This window comes from Hydra vulgaris, chromosome 15, assembly GCF_038396675.1.
Source record: "Hydra vulgaris chromosome 15, alternate assembly HydraT2T_AEP".
Lineage (NCBI taxonomy): Eukaryota > Metazoa > Cnidaria > Hydrozoa > Anthoathecata > Hydridae > Hydra > Hydra vulgaris.
Genome location: NC_088934.1, coordinates 42,764,537 through 42,782,500, shown reverse-complemented (window position 1 = coordinate 42,782,500; position 17,964 = coordinate 42,764,537). Strand labels below are relative to the sequence as shown.

The following is a 17,964-nucleotide window of genomic DNA, read 5'->3' as shown; positions in this document are numbered from 1 at the left end:
AATTAGTCAGAAAACTGGGTGTTAAATGTATATAACATCAAAATACATCACCGAACAATTCAACTAAGTAAAATAATTAAAAATTATTAATTTTTTTCGTTTATCAGGAACCACACAACCTTACTGGTTTAAACAGCTTTAAATACAATGGACTCGTAAACAAAAAGGTACTAAATTACTTATAAGGTAATATTTTTCATTCAACAGAAGTTTAATTTTAGTTTATATTTAATAATCTTTTACTAAAAAGCTATCTTTTTTATATCCTAATGCACTAAATTTTTGATGTTAATATTTTCAAAAGTGTATTTACATCAATTACATTTGCATCTAGGACAGGAAATCTGCTTCTTTTTTTAGCTTATTTTCTCTGATAGAGGCACACATTAAGTCTGAAGTAGCAGATTAAATGTTATAAAATGATATACTAATAATGCAAATATTGCTTCAGAATAAATTTTTAAATGGGCTGTCAAATTGTTTTATTTTTTTTTTATAATCTATAATGAAAATATTTTCTTTTGTATTCATATAGTGATTAAATTTTAATTTATTAATATAAATTAGCTAGGGCGTTACTTGACTTTTTATTATTGCTGTTAAGTGTCAAAACTAGCTTAAATTAATCAGTTTTTGTTGTTGTCTTGTATCTTCAGTAGATTCATTTCAATAATTCAAGCTGTACAATTTACAATAATTCAAGTAAGATTAGTCTTTATAGGTTTCTTAATTTACTCTTTATTTGTTTGTTTGCATTAGCTTCGTTTTTTGGTATTATATAAGACTGGAGAACTAATAAGTATAATAACAATGAGTTAATTGTGATTGATTATATTTATTTAATGTATCAGTTTATTTTTTTCATTTTTAGTAATTCTTTGATTTTAATGAGGGCACTAGTTTATTTTTTGCACTTTTATTAGTGACTATAATCAATAATTATTATATGCTGATTAAAAACCTATAACGGAAGTTCGTGATTATGTTGTATTGTTAAAATAGTGTGCCAAAAATCCTAATAATTGCTACTCTAACTATAATATTATGATATTGCTATTTATAAAATCATTAAAAGTAAATGCAAATATTTGTACATGCCGTATTGTATTATTAAATCTATGTATGTTTATGTATATATCCATGGCAGTATGCACAGAAGTGTTAAGTACAACATTTGGTCAATTTGAGCTAAGTACACAAGTTGTTGTATTATTTCAAACATTTTGCCCTAATATAGTAAGTGTACAATAAATTGTCACAAGTTTACTAAATGACATTTGTGTCAATTAGCGTCGTGTCAAGTGTTGTTTTAAAACTTTTAACTGACTTTTATGAAAACCATGCAAAAATTGTACATACATTAAAACAGGGTTTGTGTAAAGGCAGGCAATCTTTTGAATATTCTTTAAAATAGTTTTTATTTCGCAAACTACATTTATTCTTTACTTTTAAGGTAAATAGATCTTTAAAAACATGTAATAAAGGGTTATTCATACAACAAAATGTAAAACAAAGTATTATTTAAGTTAAGTTCAAAACTGTTTAATGCTAATTGTTTTCTTCAATGACAGATCCAGGGGAATATAAGGTATGCAATCCCTACCTCTCCACCAGAATCTAAGAGTCCTAAAATATCTCAGAAATTTAAGTCTTTTCTTTTAGGGGATGCAAATGTGGTACAAAAAAATTTCATCATCCCAACCCCTCTCCATTAATTCCTGGATCTGTTGCTAATTTTGCTGTGTGTACACTCTTGGATATTTTCTTTTGCTCAGTTGATGTAATTCTACACTATAGTTAAAGTTAAATTTGGGCTGTAAAATATCTTTACCTGTAGTTCAAGTACATATAAACTAGTTATGTTTTATTGTTTATTAGTTTTGTTTTATAAAATTAGCATGTTAAATTTATTTCTATTGCAATTTATTTCAAATCAGAAAACTTTTGTCTGACTATCGTGTCTATTTTTATATGAAACATAATTAGTATGAAGTTTTAAATTAAAATTATTTGTATAAAATAAGGTAAAAAGTAAATTAATGCCTTTATAAGCTGTGTTCTTACTTGGTAAATTGTTATTAACTTAATTATAGTTTGTTAAAAATTAGGTTAGTAAATAATATTTTAAAATTGTATGTAGTGTATAATAATATCAATTATGTAACAATGTAATATATACATGAATATAACATGTAACATTTCTATAATAATATCATCATTTATAAATACACACAAATTTAGGTACATAATTTTAGAACAAACTAGCTAGGGCGTTACTTGACTTTCTTATTTCTGTAGTTGAGTGTCAAAACTAGCTTAAATTAATTTGTTTTGGTTATTGTCTCGTATCTTCAATTGATATTTTTCAATAATTAGAGCTTGACAAAAAAAATTTCTGTTGCTGGTTGATCTTGTCAAATATGTTGTCTTCAAGAATTCGATGAGTAATTGTAATTTAAATGATTATATCAATTTTATTATTCATTAATACTAATTTTTTTTTATCCTTTTTAATAGTTGATTTTTCTATTTTGAAGTTTGTTATAAGTATCTTTATGTAATTGTGTTAATGATGAATTTTATTTCATATGTCTGATATGATTGAAATCAAATAATTATTTCACTTCTGACAAGCTGAAACACATACTTTCATTTTTGTGTGTGTGTGTGTACATATTTTTGTGCGCATTTAAGTATATGTAGCCTGGTTTGTTTTTAGACCGTTGGTGTTACTTCTAATGGTGGGAAAGGTGTAGTTCTTACTATTCGAAAAAGTAATTTTTTTTTACTTTTGACCCAACTAAATTAAAGTTAGTGTTGTGAAAATGTTTATTTATTATTTAAATTTGTTTTAGAAAAGTTGCGAGGTCAAAAGCATTATGATAGTTCGGTTCTGTTAAAGGGAAGTCGTCATACAATGAAATCCATTAAAAATAAATTGTCATCTAACGGCTATCGAAAAGATTTAATTCAAGTAAGTTTTTTATTTATACTCTAAATTGATGACCATTCTGTCATTTAATGATATTTTTGTTGGTCTTTATTACTTACAATTTGTGATATTTTACCTAGTGAGCCCTAGAAATTATTCAACTAAAAATTGTTATAGTTGCTGGTCATAAATAGGTTTTCACATAGCAGTTTTTGAATTCAAACTATAGCTTGATATTTTAATTCAAAACTGCCGAAAAGCTCCCATCCCCACTGTACACTTTGTTTTAATTGATCTATGTTATATTCATTTAGCCTGCCATGCGACGTGCTTGTGCAATTCTGAGAAGTCAAAAAACTACAGTTATGAAAAAAAGCCGATCAAGAAGAAAGAAGAACTAAATTAATACAAATAAAAGATAACTTTTCTCACTACTGTTGTTCTTATTTGTTCTCACTAATTTGTTCTTATTTTATCAATCGTTGCAAAATACTCGGTTTAGTTCACACAAAAAAATAGCGTCTGTATTATATTTTCTTGACTACGACATATTTCCGTCAAAAAAAGTCTTTGTTGTGCAAAGACGTAAATAATCAAAATAATAAATATTGCGGTTCATAAAATATGTTTTGTCGCAAAAAAAACAGATTAATTTAAAAACAATCTTACTGTCATGAGCGCTTGTCCAAGTTCAAATAAGATTTACAATGTTTTTTATGTGAAATAAACATAGTTTAATATGATCTGTTTCTGAATTGTATACTAGCAATATTTTTTATTTATACATGCTCTTGGTCGGAATTGTAGTATTTCTTGTGAATATAGATAGAAAGATGTATTTTGGCAACTATATAGTTAAAATATACGTCAGAACCGGTTAGATCTTAGACATACTTGTTTAACGCTTACCAAAAGATTTCAATCAAATCCACCAGTTTCGGACGCATTACGCTGATAAAATCATGCTAATTCCAAGTGAAAGAATTGGCACCAAATGTTTATTGCCTTAGCTACACTAAGTTCCCGGGTCACGTTAAATTCGTGGGTAATGATATTTTTCGCTTTTTTTTTTTTTTTTTTTGATATTTAGGTGCCTTAACGTGAAAAAAATATGTTCAGAACTCGTTTCGAACCTGCAGTATCCGTAAACTTATGTATACTAATTATTATTTATGGATACCTGGAGTATCCGTAAATTTATGGATACTTATTTAACATATTAAGTCACGTCAAATAATTAGACAAATTGAACAATAGAGGCATTTTTCGTTAACCCAGTTGAACCAATTTAAAAAATCACGTTAACCGAACTTCAAAAGCTTTTGGATGTGAATTGTTATTATTTTACGGCATTGTTATAGTGTTAACTACTTTTAATAATATTTAACTCACGACGTATATTTTAGTCGTAATTTATATCTTTATAGTATAGTATGACAAGAAGCAATTTTAAGTAATTAATTTTTTAATAATTTTAAGAATACCTAAAAAAAGTTAAAGCTTCTTATTACATTTTTAAAAAATTACACTTTCTATAAATGAATTTTACATCTATATGGGTTATATATTATATATACAAATCTTTGCAATTTATATGAAAAACAAGGAGACTCAGAAAATTCCAATTAGTCATGTGAAGATATTTTATATGTTAATAAATTTAAAAATTAAAACATTTTTTTATTTGATAAATTATTTATTTTTTTTATAAAATATTAAACCCACTATTTTTAATTTTAAGCTTAATTTTTTAGGTCATTCATCCGCAATAATGATATCACATAAAATAGTCATCTCACAGGGAAGTTTATTGTATTTTTAAATAATTCAATTGTGCATTTTAGCAAAATGTTTCACGTTAAATTATTTAACTTTAACCCTTAAACCTAACAACTGTAAAATTTGTAATTGTTACTTGGTTATACGCAGATAAATTGTAAGAAAAGTATTCTGATGTTATCGCAGAAAAAAGAAAAGAAGAGAATTTATTAATTCGTGTCTAGCCTTTTTTTGTGTGTTAATTTACCTCCTCAAGGCCGAAAAAGCCACTACAGTCGAGGAGGCTGCTTTAGTTGTTGTTACAACCCTCTCTCAACTCTATAACTCATACACAAACCATAACGAACAAGACCGCTACGCGGAGAAACAAGTTGAGCGCGGTAATACCAGGAACGTGATGGTCGATCGAACTTCTTGATTATGAGGCGAGCGCTCTACCACTAATGTATGTATAGCACAATAATAATAAAATGTGACCTAAACTTAGTTTACTATTTCTTACTATGTGAATGTTTTAAATAAAAACGACACTAAAGAAACGACAAACTTCATTTTACACTGAAACTTTATTTTGAAAATAAGATCAAAATATCCTTACACAATATAAATAACAAAATAACATGGTTTTTAAGTCCTTTTTGAAAAAATTTAACTTCGTTTAAACTTGGCATTTTTGGAAGAAATTCAATTTTTCCACATGGAATTACAAGCCAATATAGAATAGAAATATAGTATAATATAAATCGTATCATAAAGTCGCAATTAATAAAAAAAAAAGATAATAAAAATACCTGCTTTTGTGCCAGAAGAGTACTTAATAAATGCGTTGATCAATATATGTCAATAAATTGACATATATCAACATGCTAGAATAGTCTATACTTTCACAATATTCTATAAAAATTGATCAAATATCTCATTATAATTAAAAATTACATAGCCATACTTTTTTAAATACTACTTTTGGTGTAGTTGTAACAGTAGCTATAGTTAACTACAACTGCAACAAATGTATCCTAATAAAGAACTGACTTTAATAACTGTAGCTATTAACTATATCTTATATCGATAATCCTAGTTGATAAAATGAATAACTGATGACAGTAAGAAAAAAACAACTACAAAGTGAGCAAAACAAATCATCATGCCAATAACAAAATACAGAACAAGTAATAGTTGACCTAATGTAGCTATTGTATAATTTTAGATATTTATAAGACACTTACAAAAATAAAACAAGTAATGAATTTTTTTATTGTTAACTAAAGCATAAACAAACCAACAATAAAAAACAAAAAAGCGTATTTATGTATATTGATTTAATTTGAATATCCAAATAAGTCATAAAAACAAAAACAGCAGAAATAATAGGATACATTCACAACAATGATAGTATTAAAATCATACCTTTTATGACAGTATAACACAGTAACATAAGAAAACATCTCTAATTTACCATTCTCAATACATTTCAGGTAATGTTACCTCATGTCATTATCTTTTTATATAATTTAACTTAGGTTGATTCATTCCAATTGAAAGTAAAACTATAATTTCACTTCAAACTTTCAAAATTATTTTAAAAAAACAGTTACTTGATTATGACATATCTCAAATTCTATTTTATTTTTAATATCTTCTTTTTTTAATTCTTAACTTTTCTTTCGTTTGCTAAAAAGCAAAACATATTTTTTTGCTTATTTATTTAAATTTGTGTTTATTTCCTTTTTTTATATATATATATATTTTTTTATGTGTGTAAAAAAAAATTTTTTATGTATAAAAAATGTAAAATGTTTATTTAAAAGTATTTATATTATTATACCGATATTGTAAAATTTATGATAGATTTATGATAGTGTAAATGATACAACGGGGCTAGATGATAAGGGTTTTGTCTTCTGCCTACTCTGGTCATATCTTAACTCAAAATATTTTGAAAATAACTTATTATGAAAATGACAAAATAAATTTAAAAAAAAAAAAAATACCGTTACACAAAGCTGTTGCATTTCCTTTTAAGAAAAGATCACAATCATTTTCATGTGCAACTCAATGCACTAACAATGGCGCATCATCTTTACTTAAACTATTAAAGAGTGAATCTTAAGACTGAAAACACTTCCAATGTGAAACAACTTCAGGACACATTACTTAGAAACACTCGATATGATTTTCTAACATTAATCATTTGCGTAAAATTGTAATTTTCTGAAAAACCATCTGAATCAAAACAACTAAAAACGCAAAAAACACATATATTAAACTTGGAAACCCAAATATCTTAGAGAACTGATATAAAAACAAACTTTGTTCTATATCAACCAAGGCGTCATCAAGCCAGCCAGATGAGTCTCTCTTTTTACAATGATTTTTCAAAGCTTTACCATAACCAGTTTAAACTCTGAACCTTTATCTTGTTGATTGGTTTGAGGAGAATAAGCAGTCTTTATAAAATAATCTAAAATTTTAGAGCTTTTCAAAGAGTACCAAAAATCTATAAAATAAAGTAGCTACATAAATTGTTAATTTTTCAATATATTTACTTCAATGATTTTTCAAGGAGTTTTCAAGGAGTTTTCATTGATCTGTCCAAAGCTTTTGATACCGTAAATCACTATATTCTAATAACAAATCTTAGGACCCCTTTTATTCCTGTTGAACATAAACGATTTATACTTATCAACAAATCTTTTAGACCTAATTTTGTTTGCTGATGATTCTGATCTTTTTTTTTTTCTTACAGAGATGTTAAATCACTTTTTAAAATAGTTAACGAACAGCTATGTAAAGTTAGTGAGTGGTTTGAAAGTAATAAACTAACACTAAATGCGGATAAAACAAAATATATACTTTTTCATTAAGTAAGTAAATCTGAAAATACTTCTCCTAAAATTAATAATACTTTTATTAAAAGAGAATCATTCATAAATTTTTTAGGAGTAAAATTGGATGAAAATTTACAGTGGTATTCACATATAAATATTATTGAAAAAAAAATCTCAAAAAATATTGCAATGATGTTTAGGGCTAAACCTTTTCTAAATATATCATCCCTGAAAAAATTGTATTTTACCTTTATCCATAGTTATTTATCTTATTGTAATATTGTGTGGGGTAGTACTAACCATACAAAGCTAAAGAAACTCTACAACAAACAAAATCATGCGTGCAGATTTGTATTTGGAGCCGACAGAAGTGTTCTTTTGCGAACCACTTCTACGTGTGCTCGGTGTTTTAAATGTGTATAAACTTAATTTACACCAAGTTTTATTATTTATGTTTAAAACAAAAAAATGAATTATCTCCAAAAATATTTCAATCTTATTTTAATAAAATTAACCATAAATACTCAACAAAGTTTTCAGATAACAATTTTATTGCTCCAAAATATAAATTAAAATGATCTTCCTATTCAATTAAATGCCGCGGACCTAATCTGTGGAAAAAGTTTCCAGATATTGTTAACAATAAACAGACTCCATTAGAGCAATTTAAGAACGAATCAAAACGATTATTATTATTTATGGATATATCCAACTTTAAATGTTTGTTCTAAATTAAAAACAGTCATATAAAAAATAGATTTAATTGTATCAGTGATTAATATAAATTAATACAAAATATTTAAAATAAAAAAAAATATATATAAAATATCTCTGATGATGTTAATAATTTATCTAGTGATTTCTTGTTGTCTTTTATCCTCAATAAATTTTATTTTTTTGACTTTTTTATTTTTTATTAATATATTTGTTAAACATTTTAGCAATTGTTTTCAACAATTCTTTAAAAAAAACAAAAAACTATTTTTTATTTCTAATTACATTAGTTATTTTCGGTTTTCATTTCTATTTGTTATTTTATATATATTTTTACGTTACGGTAATGTAGAATTTATTGCTATTATTTTTTTTTAAATGGGGCTTGGCGATAAGGCTGAATACGCCTTTTTCTTGCTCCAGCCAATAGTTTATATAAATGTATTTGCAGTGTAAACATTTTTAAACGGCAAAATAAACAATTACAAAAAAGTAAAAATAAAAAAAATAAAGATTAGTAATTGTAATAATATATTTTTTTCAAAGTTTTGTTAAGGCAAGAGGTTCAATAAGGTCTAGGGAAAGTACCTAGGGCCAGATTTTTCCATGCCCAAATTCAAGGCTTGTCTAAAAATGGTGATACTGACATGATCACATCTCTATACTAATTACTTTGTATTATTATAAGTATATTGACTTAAACTAAAAAAGTCCATCAAGTAGAAGGGTTTAAAGATTAGTGGCCCTAAGAACAATAAGCTTTTTTTGAACTGTACCTACGGTCACTTTCTGAAAATTAGGTTCAAATTCATAATAAATTTACAGTTAATTTAATCTTAGATAGTTTTTATTAAATATTTCTGTAATACTTAATTGCAACACTTAGATATATTACAAAAATTGAATAATAGTTTTGAGCAAAGTTGACAAATAAGTCAATGCATAAAATGTAAGTCCCAAAACAACTGTGGGTTTTGAAATGCTGAGACATAGTACAAAATTAACTACCTAACGATAGCTTTACGCCACATCTGGCGCATGCGTGACGCTTGCGCAGAACTGACTGTCTACTTATTTAACGATCTACTTATTTAACGCGACACCGGTTCACTTTTCTAAATCATTTAAAAAATTTATATCGATATTTTTAGTTTTAAACTAAAGATAGCTTTAAACCACTATTACATAAAATTGTTGAAAGAGAACGCGTCGTAAATCGATCTATAACATAGCTAACCCAACGATTTGGCTTAGCTATGTCTTTTGCTGTCTGAGGCAGCTTTTTTTCGTAGCTCATGAACTATGTAAAGTGTAGAATAGCTTTAAAACTGAGCAAAAGTAAATCATTAAAAGGAAATTGTTAGACTTGTGAAAACTTGTCTCACAGACTCATACTAATGGTGTTATTAATGTATTTTAAAGTCAAGTTTTAAAAAACTGGAAGTAATAATAGTAAATAGAAAATAATATTAATATTTCCAAAATTATGTGAAAAGGTATTCTTCTCAGTTCGCTATATCACTTCCAAATAAAAGTGATTAAAGCAATTGTCATCAGAAGTAGATAATAAATATACTTCTTGAGGTTTCAGTAAATCTAATGCTTTTTTTGGTAGTAGGTATAATTTTTTAAGAAGTTGATATTTGTACGCGAATATATGCATCTAGTAAGAGTTTAAGTTTGGGCAGGTCTTCTTTAAAATAAAATGAAAGTATTGTAATATTCATTTAAATTGGGTTTTTAAATTAATTTAATTGACAGATCCCGAATTCCAATGATGTAATATTACGGCTATCTGAAATCGAGGCGAACCATGAAAAAATAAAACATTTTAACTTCTTTTTAACGTTTTTTATTTGTTACAAAAAAGTTTATTGCTTCAGAACATGATGCTTTTAATGTTTGTTAATTGTTGTTAATCTTAATGTGTTTTTTTTCTTTACTTAAAAAAAGAAATTATAAAATACGGATGTAAGTCTTGCAGTTGCAGAAGAGAAGGTTTATATTGGTTCGACTAAAACTCGTATTAAACAGCTGGAATGTGGTGGTAGGGGTCAGTACTGCTGTGTAACAATGTGTAACAATGTGTAAAGTAGATAAGTTTATTTACTCTCGAGTCCTAAAAAAAAAGAGGGGGGGGGGACTTTTAATTATTTTTTGAAAATTTTCCCACTTACCCCAAGCTAATTAAGACCCTCCCCTTTTATTAATTATTCCTTTTTATCAAACACAAAAACAAAAAATCAGTGAAAATTGGCCTTTAAAATTATAAAATAATTAGATAAAAACAAATACTTTCAGAGTAAACAGGCTTTTAAAATCGCCGACCAAGAAAATATCGATTTGTTATAAATGAGTTTTTGATTTATTTGTCACTTAAGTATAAAAATTATATTAGCATATTAAACCCTATTAAAATTATTATAAAACAGCTGTTAGAAAATCCGCCCTTGACTCCAAGCATTGCTATAATTAAATAGTTTTATGTGTGTTATGTAATAAATATTGGTTTGGATTTATAAAACTGAAATTTTTAATATAAAATATTGTAACATAAAAAATTCCTACCCGCTTTTTTTAACCCCTCCCTCCCTACCCCACGCCCCTCTCCCGTTAATTAGATCTGGATACCCCCCTCTCATACTTTTTATTCCCACTCCCTTGTATTAAGGACTCAAGAGCAATAGCATTCGCCGACAAGGAGGAGCAGAAAATTTTAATGTTGAAAAGAAGTATACCTTAGTCTTTAATAATATAAGTGATATAACCTTCAAACCTTGTTCTGACAGAAAAACAATTCATAAAGATGCTATCCCGTCTATTTGTGTGTTTAAAGAAAACATTAAAAAAGAAAAACTTTAAAAATAAGAATTAATTCAATATATCAACAGAAGCTTCAGAAAAAGAAACTTGGTGTATCCCATAGAAGTAGTTGTTTAAGAAAATTGTCAAACTTTAAAAGAGCAGTTAGAGCAACTTTAAAAAGAAAACGATTTCCATAAAAATAAAAACTTAAAATTAGCAAAAATAAACTCCAAAAATAATGGTGAGATTAAAATAAAAAACAAAAACGAGTTTAATTATGAAAATATTTCCACTGAACCAAAATAGTTCAAATCTTTGACTGGTTTAGAAGTAGACAGGTTCAATGATATATTTATTTGGTGGACCCAGGTGATAACTGTGAGTTTCTAAAGTTTTATGATCTCAATAAAAAAAATAAAAAAAAACCAACAGTGAAAAAAACAACAAAAAACAACAACAAAATAGAATCAATGCCAAAAAAAAAGGTCCGAAACCAAAATAAGTCCACTTGATCAGTTTTTTATAACTCTTGTTTAATTTAAAAATGGGTTTGCACTTTCTTCTACTGGATGGTTGTTTAAGTTACCAAAGACAACAATATCAAGACAGATATCGTTGATATCTGGATGGTTGTGAATAACCGGGGATAAAAGTGACAGCGGGATTTCCCGGGAAATCACTCTTATATCCCGGAACATATTTTTTTTTTTAATTTTACATATGATAACTGTTTGAACTAATTCGACCAAAAATAGGAAAAATATTATTGCATTTAGTTGTGTTTTATGTGATCATATCTTATATTAATGCTTAGCACAACAAGAAATGTTATTGAAACTATCTTAAACTATCTAACTCAAGGAATGCATTGCAATTTACAATGCAATGTTTGCTTTTTTCTCGTTATTATATAATATGAGTAAAAAATAAAAAATATTTCTGGCGACGAAAACAGAAGTTTGATTTTTAAACTTCTAAATTATTGAAAAAATAAACTTTTTCTGTATTGAAATATTTAATAATTTTTGTATTTAAAAAACGGCAAAAAAAAGACATATAAAGTCATGTGTAAGATAACATACATATGTAATAAATATATGTAACTTTACTTTAACTAGTTAAAGTTGTTTTACAATTCAATTTAGTTATACCATGTCAATTGTAAATGGATCGAAAGCATAGCAGTATTTTTTTCAAGAAAAATCTGGCGAATCTGCAATTTGCAAAAAGTGAAATGTAAAGATAATGTGCAAAGGACTTTTGACAAGTGGGCTCCTTCGTCATTTATAAAACGCACATAAAGATTTGAATTTAAATATGAAGCGTCTACACGAAGATAATGGTTCGGAAATTAAAATTGTGCAAAAGAAAATCACATTGTTTGTTAAACTGCAGACAAGTGAGGATGTGTCAAAGCTAGCAACGGTGGTTAGCTTCTCAATAAATCCATAACAAAAAGTGAATTCATTAGAAAATCATTGTCTGAAAAAGACACGTTATCACCAAAAAATCCATCCCATGTTATGAGTATGATAAAAAAAAAAAATGATTTAGCTAAACAAACTGTGGTTTTAGAGATAAAAATAAATATATCTAGTGGGTCGCGATTCTCTTTATCGTTAGACGAATATACGTCTTTAAAAAATGTAAAGTTACACTCATTAACAAAGTTATGGAACCTGGAATTGACTCCGATAGCTGGATCACTTCCTGCAGAAAAAATTGTTTCTGGTTGAAAATAAACTGTCAGATTTCAATTTATCAATTAAAAAGCACATCATAGCTAATGTCACTAACGGAGCATCCGTAATGAAAAAAATTCGATGGCTAAGTGGTATTGAACATCAGCTGTGTTATGCCAACGGACTTTATTTGGCAGTATGTGATGTTCTTCACAAAAAGTCAGACTCTTCAGCAAAATATATTGAATTTGAATCGCAGTTGCCAGATTCCGATGAAAGTTTGAGTGATTACAATGTGTTTGACGATGTATTTGACTGTAATGATGAGTCATATAGCTCAACAGGCGTTACGTTTATCGATGATATACAAAATAGCGTAAATATAGCTTAAACAATTCAGAAGGTTCGAAAAGTGGTTCAAATGTTCCACAATCACCTCTTAAAAATGACGTTTTACAAATCTACGTAAATCTATGTTTCATAAAGAACTGAAGCTGGTATTAGATGTCAAAACAAGGTGGAATAGTCTTGTTGCAATGCTAGAAAGACTGGGAGAGACTAAAGAAAGATTCCTTAAAGTAAAATCATGTATACTAAAAGCAATGATCGATTTAAAAGAAGTTCTGAATATCTCCGAAGATGAATATGCGAATATGAACGACATAGCAATTTCTCTAACAGAAAAACTTGGTAGAAGTAATACTACTCTATTTGACGCTGAAGGTGTAATGATATTCATCTTTGCGGAGAACTTGGCGGAGAAAAAAATTTGATAGCTAATAAACTGCTTCAATCTGTGCAGCAGAGAATTAAAGCACGCAGAAATGCCAATTTAATTGGACTAATAAAACTTTTAAACAACCCAATTAGTTATAATCAGGAATCAAATATCAACTCTAAACTTCTCTTACCATCCAAACATGCATTAAAAGCAACAGCAAAAACATTTATACCAGGTTGTATATAGAGGATACTAGCACTAGTTCATCAAATAATGAAATAGTTGAAGTGAGTCGTGATAATGAAAGCATGGTTTCTAACCCGTCAATACTTCAACCTGTTGCTCCAAATTTATATGGCAAAAGTATTTTGATACTTGAACAAAAATTAGATGCGATTTATAATGTCAAATAAGTAGAAAAAGCAGCTCTAATAGACATTAGCAATTAAAAAATTTCGCAAAAGAAATCAAACTTTTTGAGGCAACTGGAAAGCGTAGCGAAAGTTTAGAAAGAATATACTCCACATTGATGACCATCAAGTCGACATCAATTGAATTAGAAGCCGCGGGTCTATTTAGGGGAAAAATTCGTTCACGATTAAGTGACAAATTAAGTGATTGTTAATGTTTTTTAAAACATTATTTTATTTAAATAGTTATACAGATTAGCGTGCTAAGATAAATTTGTGTCAGAAACCGCTTGTTATTATATTAAAAATTACGCCGGGAAATCCCAGGGTTATTAAGTTACACACCAGGAATCCCGGGATGCTAAATTTACGGGAAATCAGAAACCCTACTTTACACTTGGTAGGATACCTATTTGACCTTCTAGAGAACAAATTGATTTGACAATGTCTGTTTTAAAAGAACATACCCAAGATCATTTATTGCATTCAATCACTCATTGATTGCACAAGGTTGTTCTGTCATATACCATTATCTTTAAATATTCAGAGTTCTATGTATTCGAGTTACAAAAGTCATGTTACTTACAAGGGATTATTAGGCGAAATTTTTAATAAAAATTTATGGGTTAAAGATGATTTAGTAATTACAGATAGAGGGTTTACAATTGAAGAAGAATTAGCAAACATAAATGTAAACCTAAACATCCCTTCGTTTTAAAAAGTTGAAACCAATTTACATTAGCTGAGGTTAAAGAAAGAAATGCACGGTTCAGTAAATAAATTTTGGGCTGTTACTTGTCTCCTTGCAAATTTTCAATTACCCTTAATAAATGATAAAAATATAACATATATTTTTTGAAACTAAAATAATTTATTTTTTAATGATGTAATAAAAAAAAACTGCTTTTAAATAATAATATTTGATTTGTCATTTAATTTATTGTTCAGTTTCATAAGTCTCAAATTCAAAGATAGCAGGTAAAAGATATTTGATATAAAATAAGTTTAGTTTATTTACGACCTTTAAAGTACATTATATCAAAAGGAATTCGAATGATAATGCGTCCTTTAAATGTATAAACAATGAAATCACAAAACGTTACTTAGGATATGCCTAGAGCCATTTGTATTTGAGTGTAATATCCATTTTCATGTTCTTTTCGCAAGACTGGTTTGTCACTTTTTATTTTAACATAAAAAGATTTATCGAGTGCTAATTATTTGGGTGTATGATGACTTTTTAACCAAGGCCATTTTTATTCTAATAATACAACTTCATTATTCAACTCTCCATCAATTAACATACCATCAGTTGACGCTGCAAGCCAAGGCAATTTAGGTTGTATAGCAATTTTTGTTTCTCTGCATTTTATAGAATGATTAAGTTTGTGTTTCGTAATGCCTTTAAAAAAATCTCTGGCAATAGGTTCAAATTCTTTTTCCTGTTGTACAGCTTTTTCAAAAAGTTTAGAATCAAATAAATCATATTTCTGTGTAAAGGCGGATATTAGACTGTCAAAGTTTTTGGCTATAATATATACTTTATGAGCATTGCTAGAAGTAATTTTGTTTCTTCGTATTGCAAGCCATTTATCTGACAAATTTTGTAAAACTGATGCTTTTTCAATATCTTTTGCCTTTAAATATAACCATGAGCGAGACTAGGTTTTTTTCAAACCGAGACGAAACCGAGACGAGAAGTTAGTACTTCTCGTGAGACCGAGAACGAGACGAGACAAGAAATTTAACAATTTTTGAAAACAAATTTATTAAAATCCAAGTAAAAAAAAAATGTAAACATGGTTTTGACAAATAGACACAAATGACATTTGTCAAATGTAAACAACTTTTTCAAATAATAATTCAGAATTTTTTTGCCAAACTTTTCCAACAAGACAATGTTTTCTCTGATTAAGATGATTTGTTCTACTTTTTCTGGGTGTAAGTTGTGTCTGGATGATTGGACAACATTTCCACCTGAGCTAAAAACTCTCTCTGATTTAGTTGAACTTGCTGGAATAGCTAAAATTTGTCTAGCTAATGAAGAGAGTTCTGGCAAAGTATTTGAATGCAATTTCCACCAATCAAGAATCGAAAAGTCTTTATTGGCATCAGGGAGATATTCATACTGGCACATTTCGCTCAAAATAGGATTCAGTTCAGATGTTGGCTCTTGTGTTTCAAGTCTGACGTTTATTTTACGCTTCAGTTTTGAATTAGGGGACAAATCTGCTGAAAGAACTCTGGCAACAGGTTGGCACTCAACATTATCCTTAACCTGTGAGGCTAACCATTCTTTTGTTGTTTGAAATTTTTTGAAGAGCTTCAAGTGAAGTCCCTTTAAAGCAGGATTTAAGTAGTTTGCTGCAGCACTCAATAAGTTTCCAGTGCGACAAAGAGGAAATCTTTTCTCAATGCAGCTTTTCAAGTTTTTTGCATGCAAGACACCGTAGCCATTTTTTCCATCCGTCTCAATAAACTGATCAATTTTGTCATGGATTAAATAAAGAGAATCGGCGACAGTGTTAATTGTTGGAATAGACTCAGCCGACCACGTTTCTGTAGCTTCTTTAAGTGGTGCCAAAATTTATACTGCTCCCTCGATTGATTTCCACTGTGATGCACTGATGTTCTTTGAAGAAAAAATATCTTCATTTGCACATAAGCTGATAATTGCACTCTTTAGATGTAGAACAGAAGCCATGCAATCCAGTTTACTATTCCATCTTGTGTCAACAGATTGGCGTAACTGTCTAAAATTGATTCCTTGAGCGTCTGATTCTGATTCCAGCAACTCAGCTGCAACTGTTGACTGGTGAGTTAAAGAAGCCAAATCTTTGCATGTTTGCAACGCATCATCCATTCCAGCAGTCATTCCAAATGAGTCTCGAACTGCACATTGCAAAGTATGATTGTTGCACAAGTATTGGTCAAGGCGCTTTGACAATTTGACTGCAAGTTTCATGTTTCTTGCCTGGTTGTTCACGCAGTACATTGGCAAATCAGCAGGCAAATTTAGTTCTTCTAAGAAAGAATCCAGCTTTCCTTCAATTAAGATACCCGTGTGTCTGTCTGGGAACTGTTGGACATGGGGTGTCCAGTGATGTAGTCTCCAATTTTCGTCAATAGCATGAAAAGTCCAAGAGATGTAGCTGTCCTGAGCTCTAGAAGTCCAAAGGTCAGAAGTAAATGCAGCACTTTTTAGATTTGGCGTAATCTCCGTTATTATGCTCTTCATTCCAGCTTGAACTTCTCTTGACCGAATTGAAACCTTTCTTGAATATGTTGTTCTGTGATGAAGGCTCAGTTTAGGGTTTGCAATGTCAAACAATTTCTTGAAACCTCTTCCTTCGACTGCTGAAAAGGATGCTAGATCAGTGCAAAAGTAATCCAGCCATGCAGATTCAAACTGTTTTTGAATGGAATTTTCTTTGTCATATTTGGACTTTGTTTCAAGCATTTCGACCATGGTTCGTTGTTTCTTCTTAGGAGGAGGAAGAAGAGAGTCGTCAGTTTTTTCAGAATACTCAACGTAATCTTGGCTGTGTTTTTATCGAGGTGACGATAAAGTCCACTTGTGTTTCCATCTTTTGTTTTCAAAGACTTTTTGCACGCCTTGCATTCAGCACCGTCACTTGTTTTTTGAAAATATCTCCAGATTTTTCTTGGTGACATTTTTGATAAACTAATGAAATGAAGTCGAAAGTGCCCCATTTTATACAAAAAGTTTTTGTATTTAAAATCTAATTAAAAATATTTAAAATCTAATTAAAATTTTTTAATTAGATTTAAAAAAAAAATCTAATTTAAATCACGGAGTCAAAATATTAATTAATTAAAAAAACAAATTATTAAGCATTTTGTAAATTATAATAGTTTTTAATTTAGAAATAATATAATATTTAAGTCTCGTTCTACTTCTCGCGAAAATTTTCTATTTCTCGTTTCTCACGAGAAGTCCCATTTTTCACGAGAAACCAGAACGAGACGAGATCTCGCTCATGGTTATTTAAATATGTAACTTTTATTTTTTCTAAATAGTTTTATTCTCAAAAGGAAATGTACAATATGGAATGATGTCATTTAATCATCC

General features: G+C 28.5%; 1 protein-coding gene across 3 annotated transcripts in view; it reads left to right on the top strand.

Moving 5' to 3' along the window:
• Positions 1 to 3,363, top strand: part of LOC100205615 (large ribosomal subunit protein eL28) — a 102,451-nt gene extending 99,088 nt beyond the window's left edge. For all 3 annotated transcript variants that reach the window (XM_065819853.1, XM_065819854.1, XM_065819852.1), the window contains exons 3-6: positions 108 to 167; positions 2,720 to 2,774; positions 2,856 to 2,974; positions 3,247 to 3,363. In XM_065819853.1, coding sequence (XP_065675925.1) covers positions 108 to 167; positions 2,720 to 2,774; positions 2,856 to 2,974; positions 3,247 to 3,333 — 321 coding nt within the window. In that variant the 3' untranslated portion in view covers positions 3,334 to 3,363. The remainder of the gene's footprint in view (positions 1 to 107; positions 168 to 2,719; positions 2,775 to 2,855; positions 2,975 to 3,246) is intronic.
• Positions 3,364 to 17,964: the final 14,601 nt, after the last annotated feature.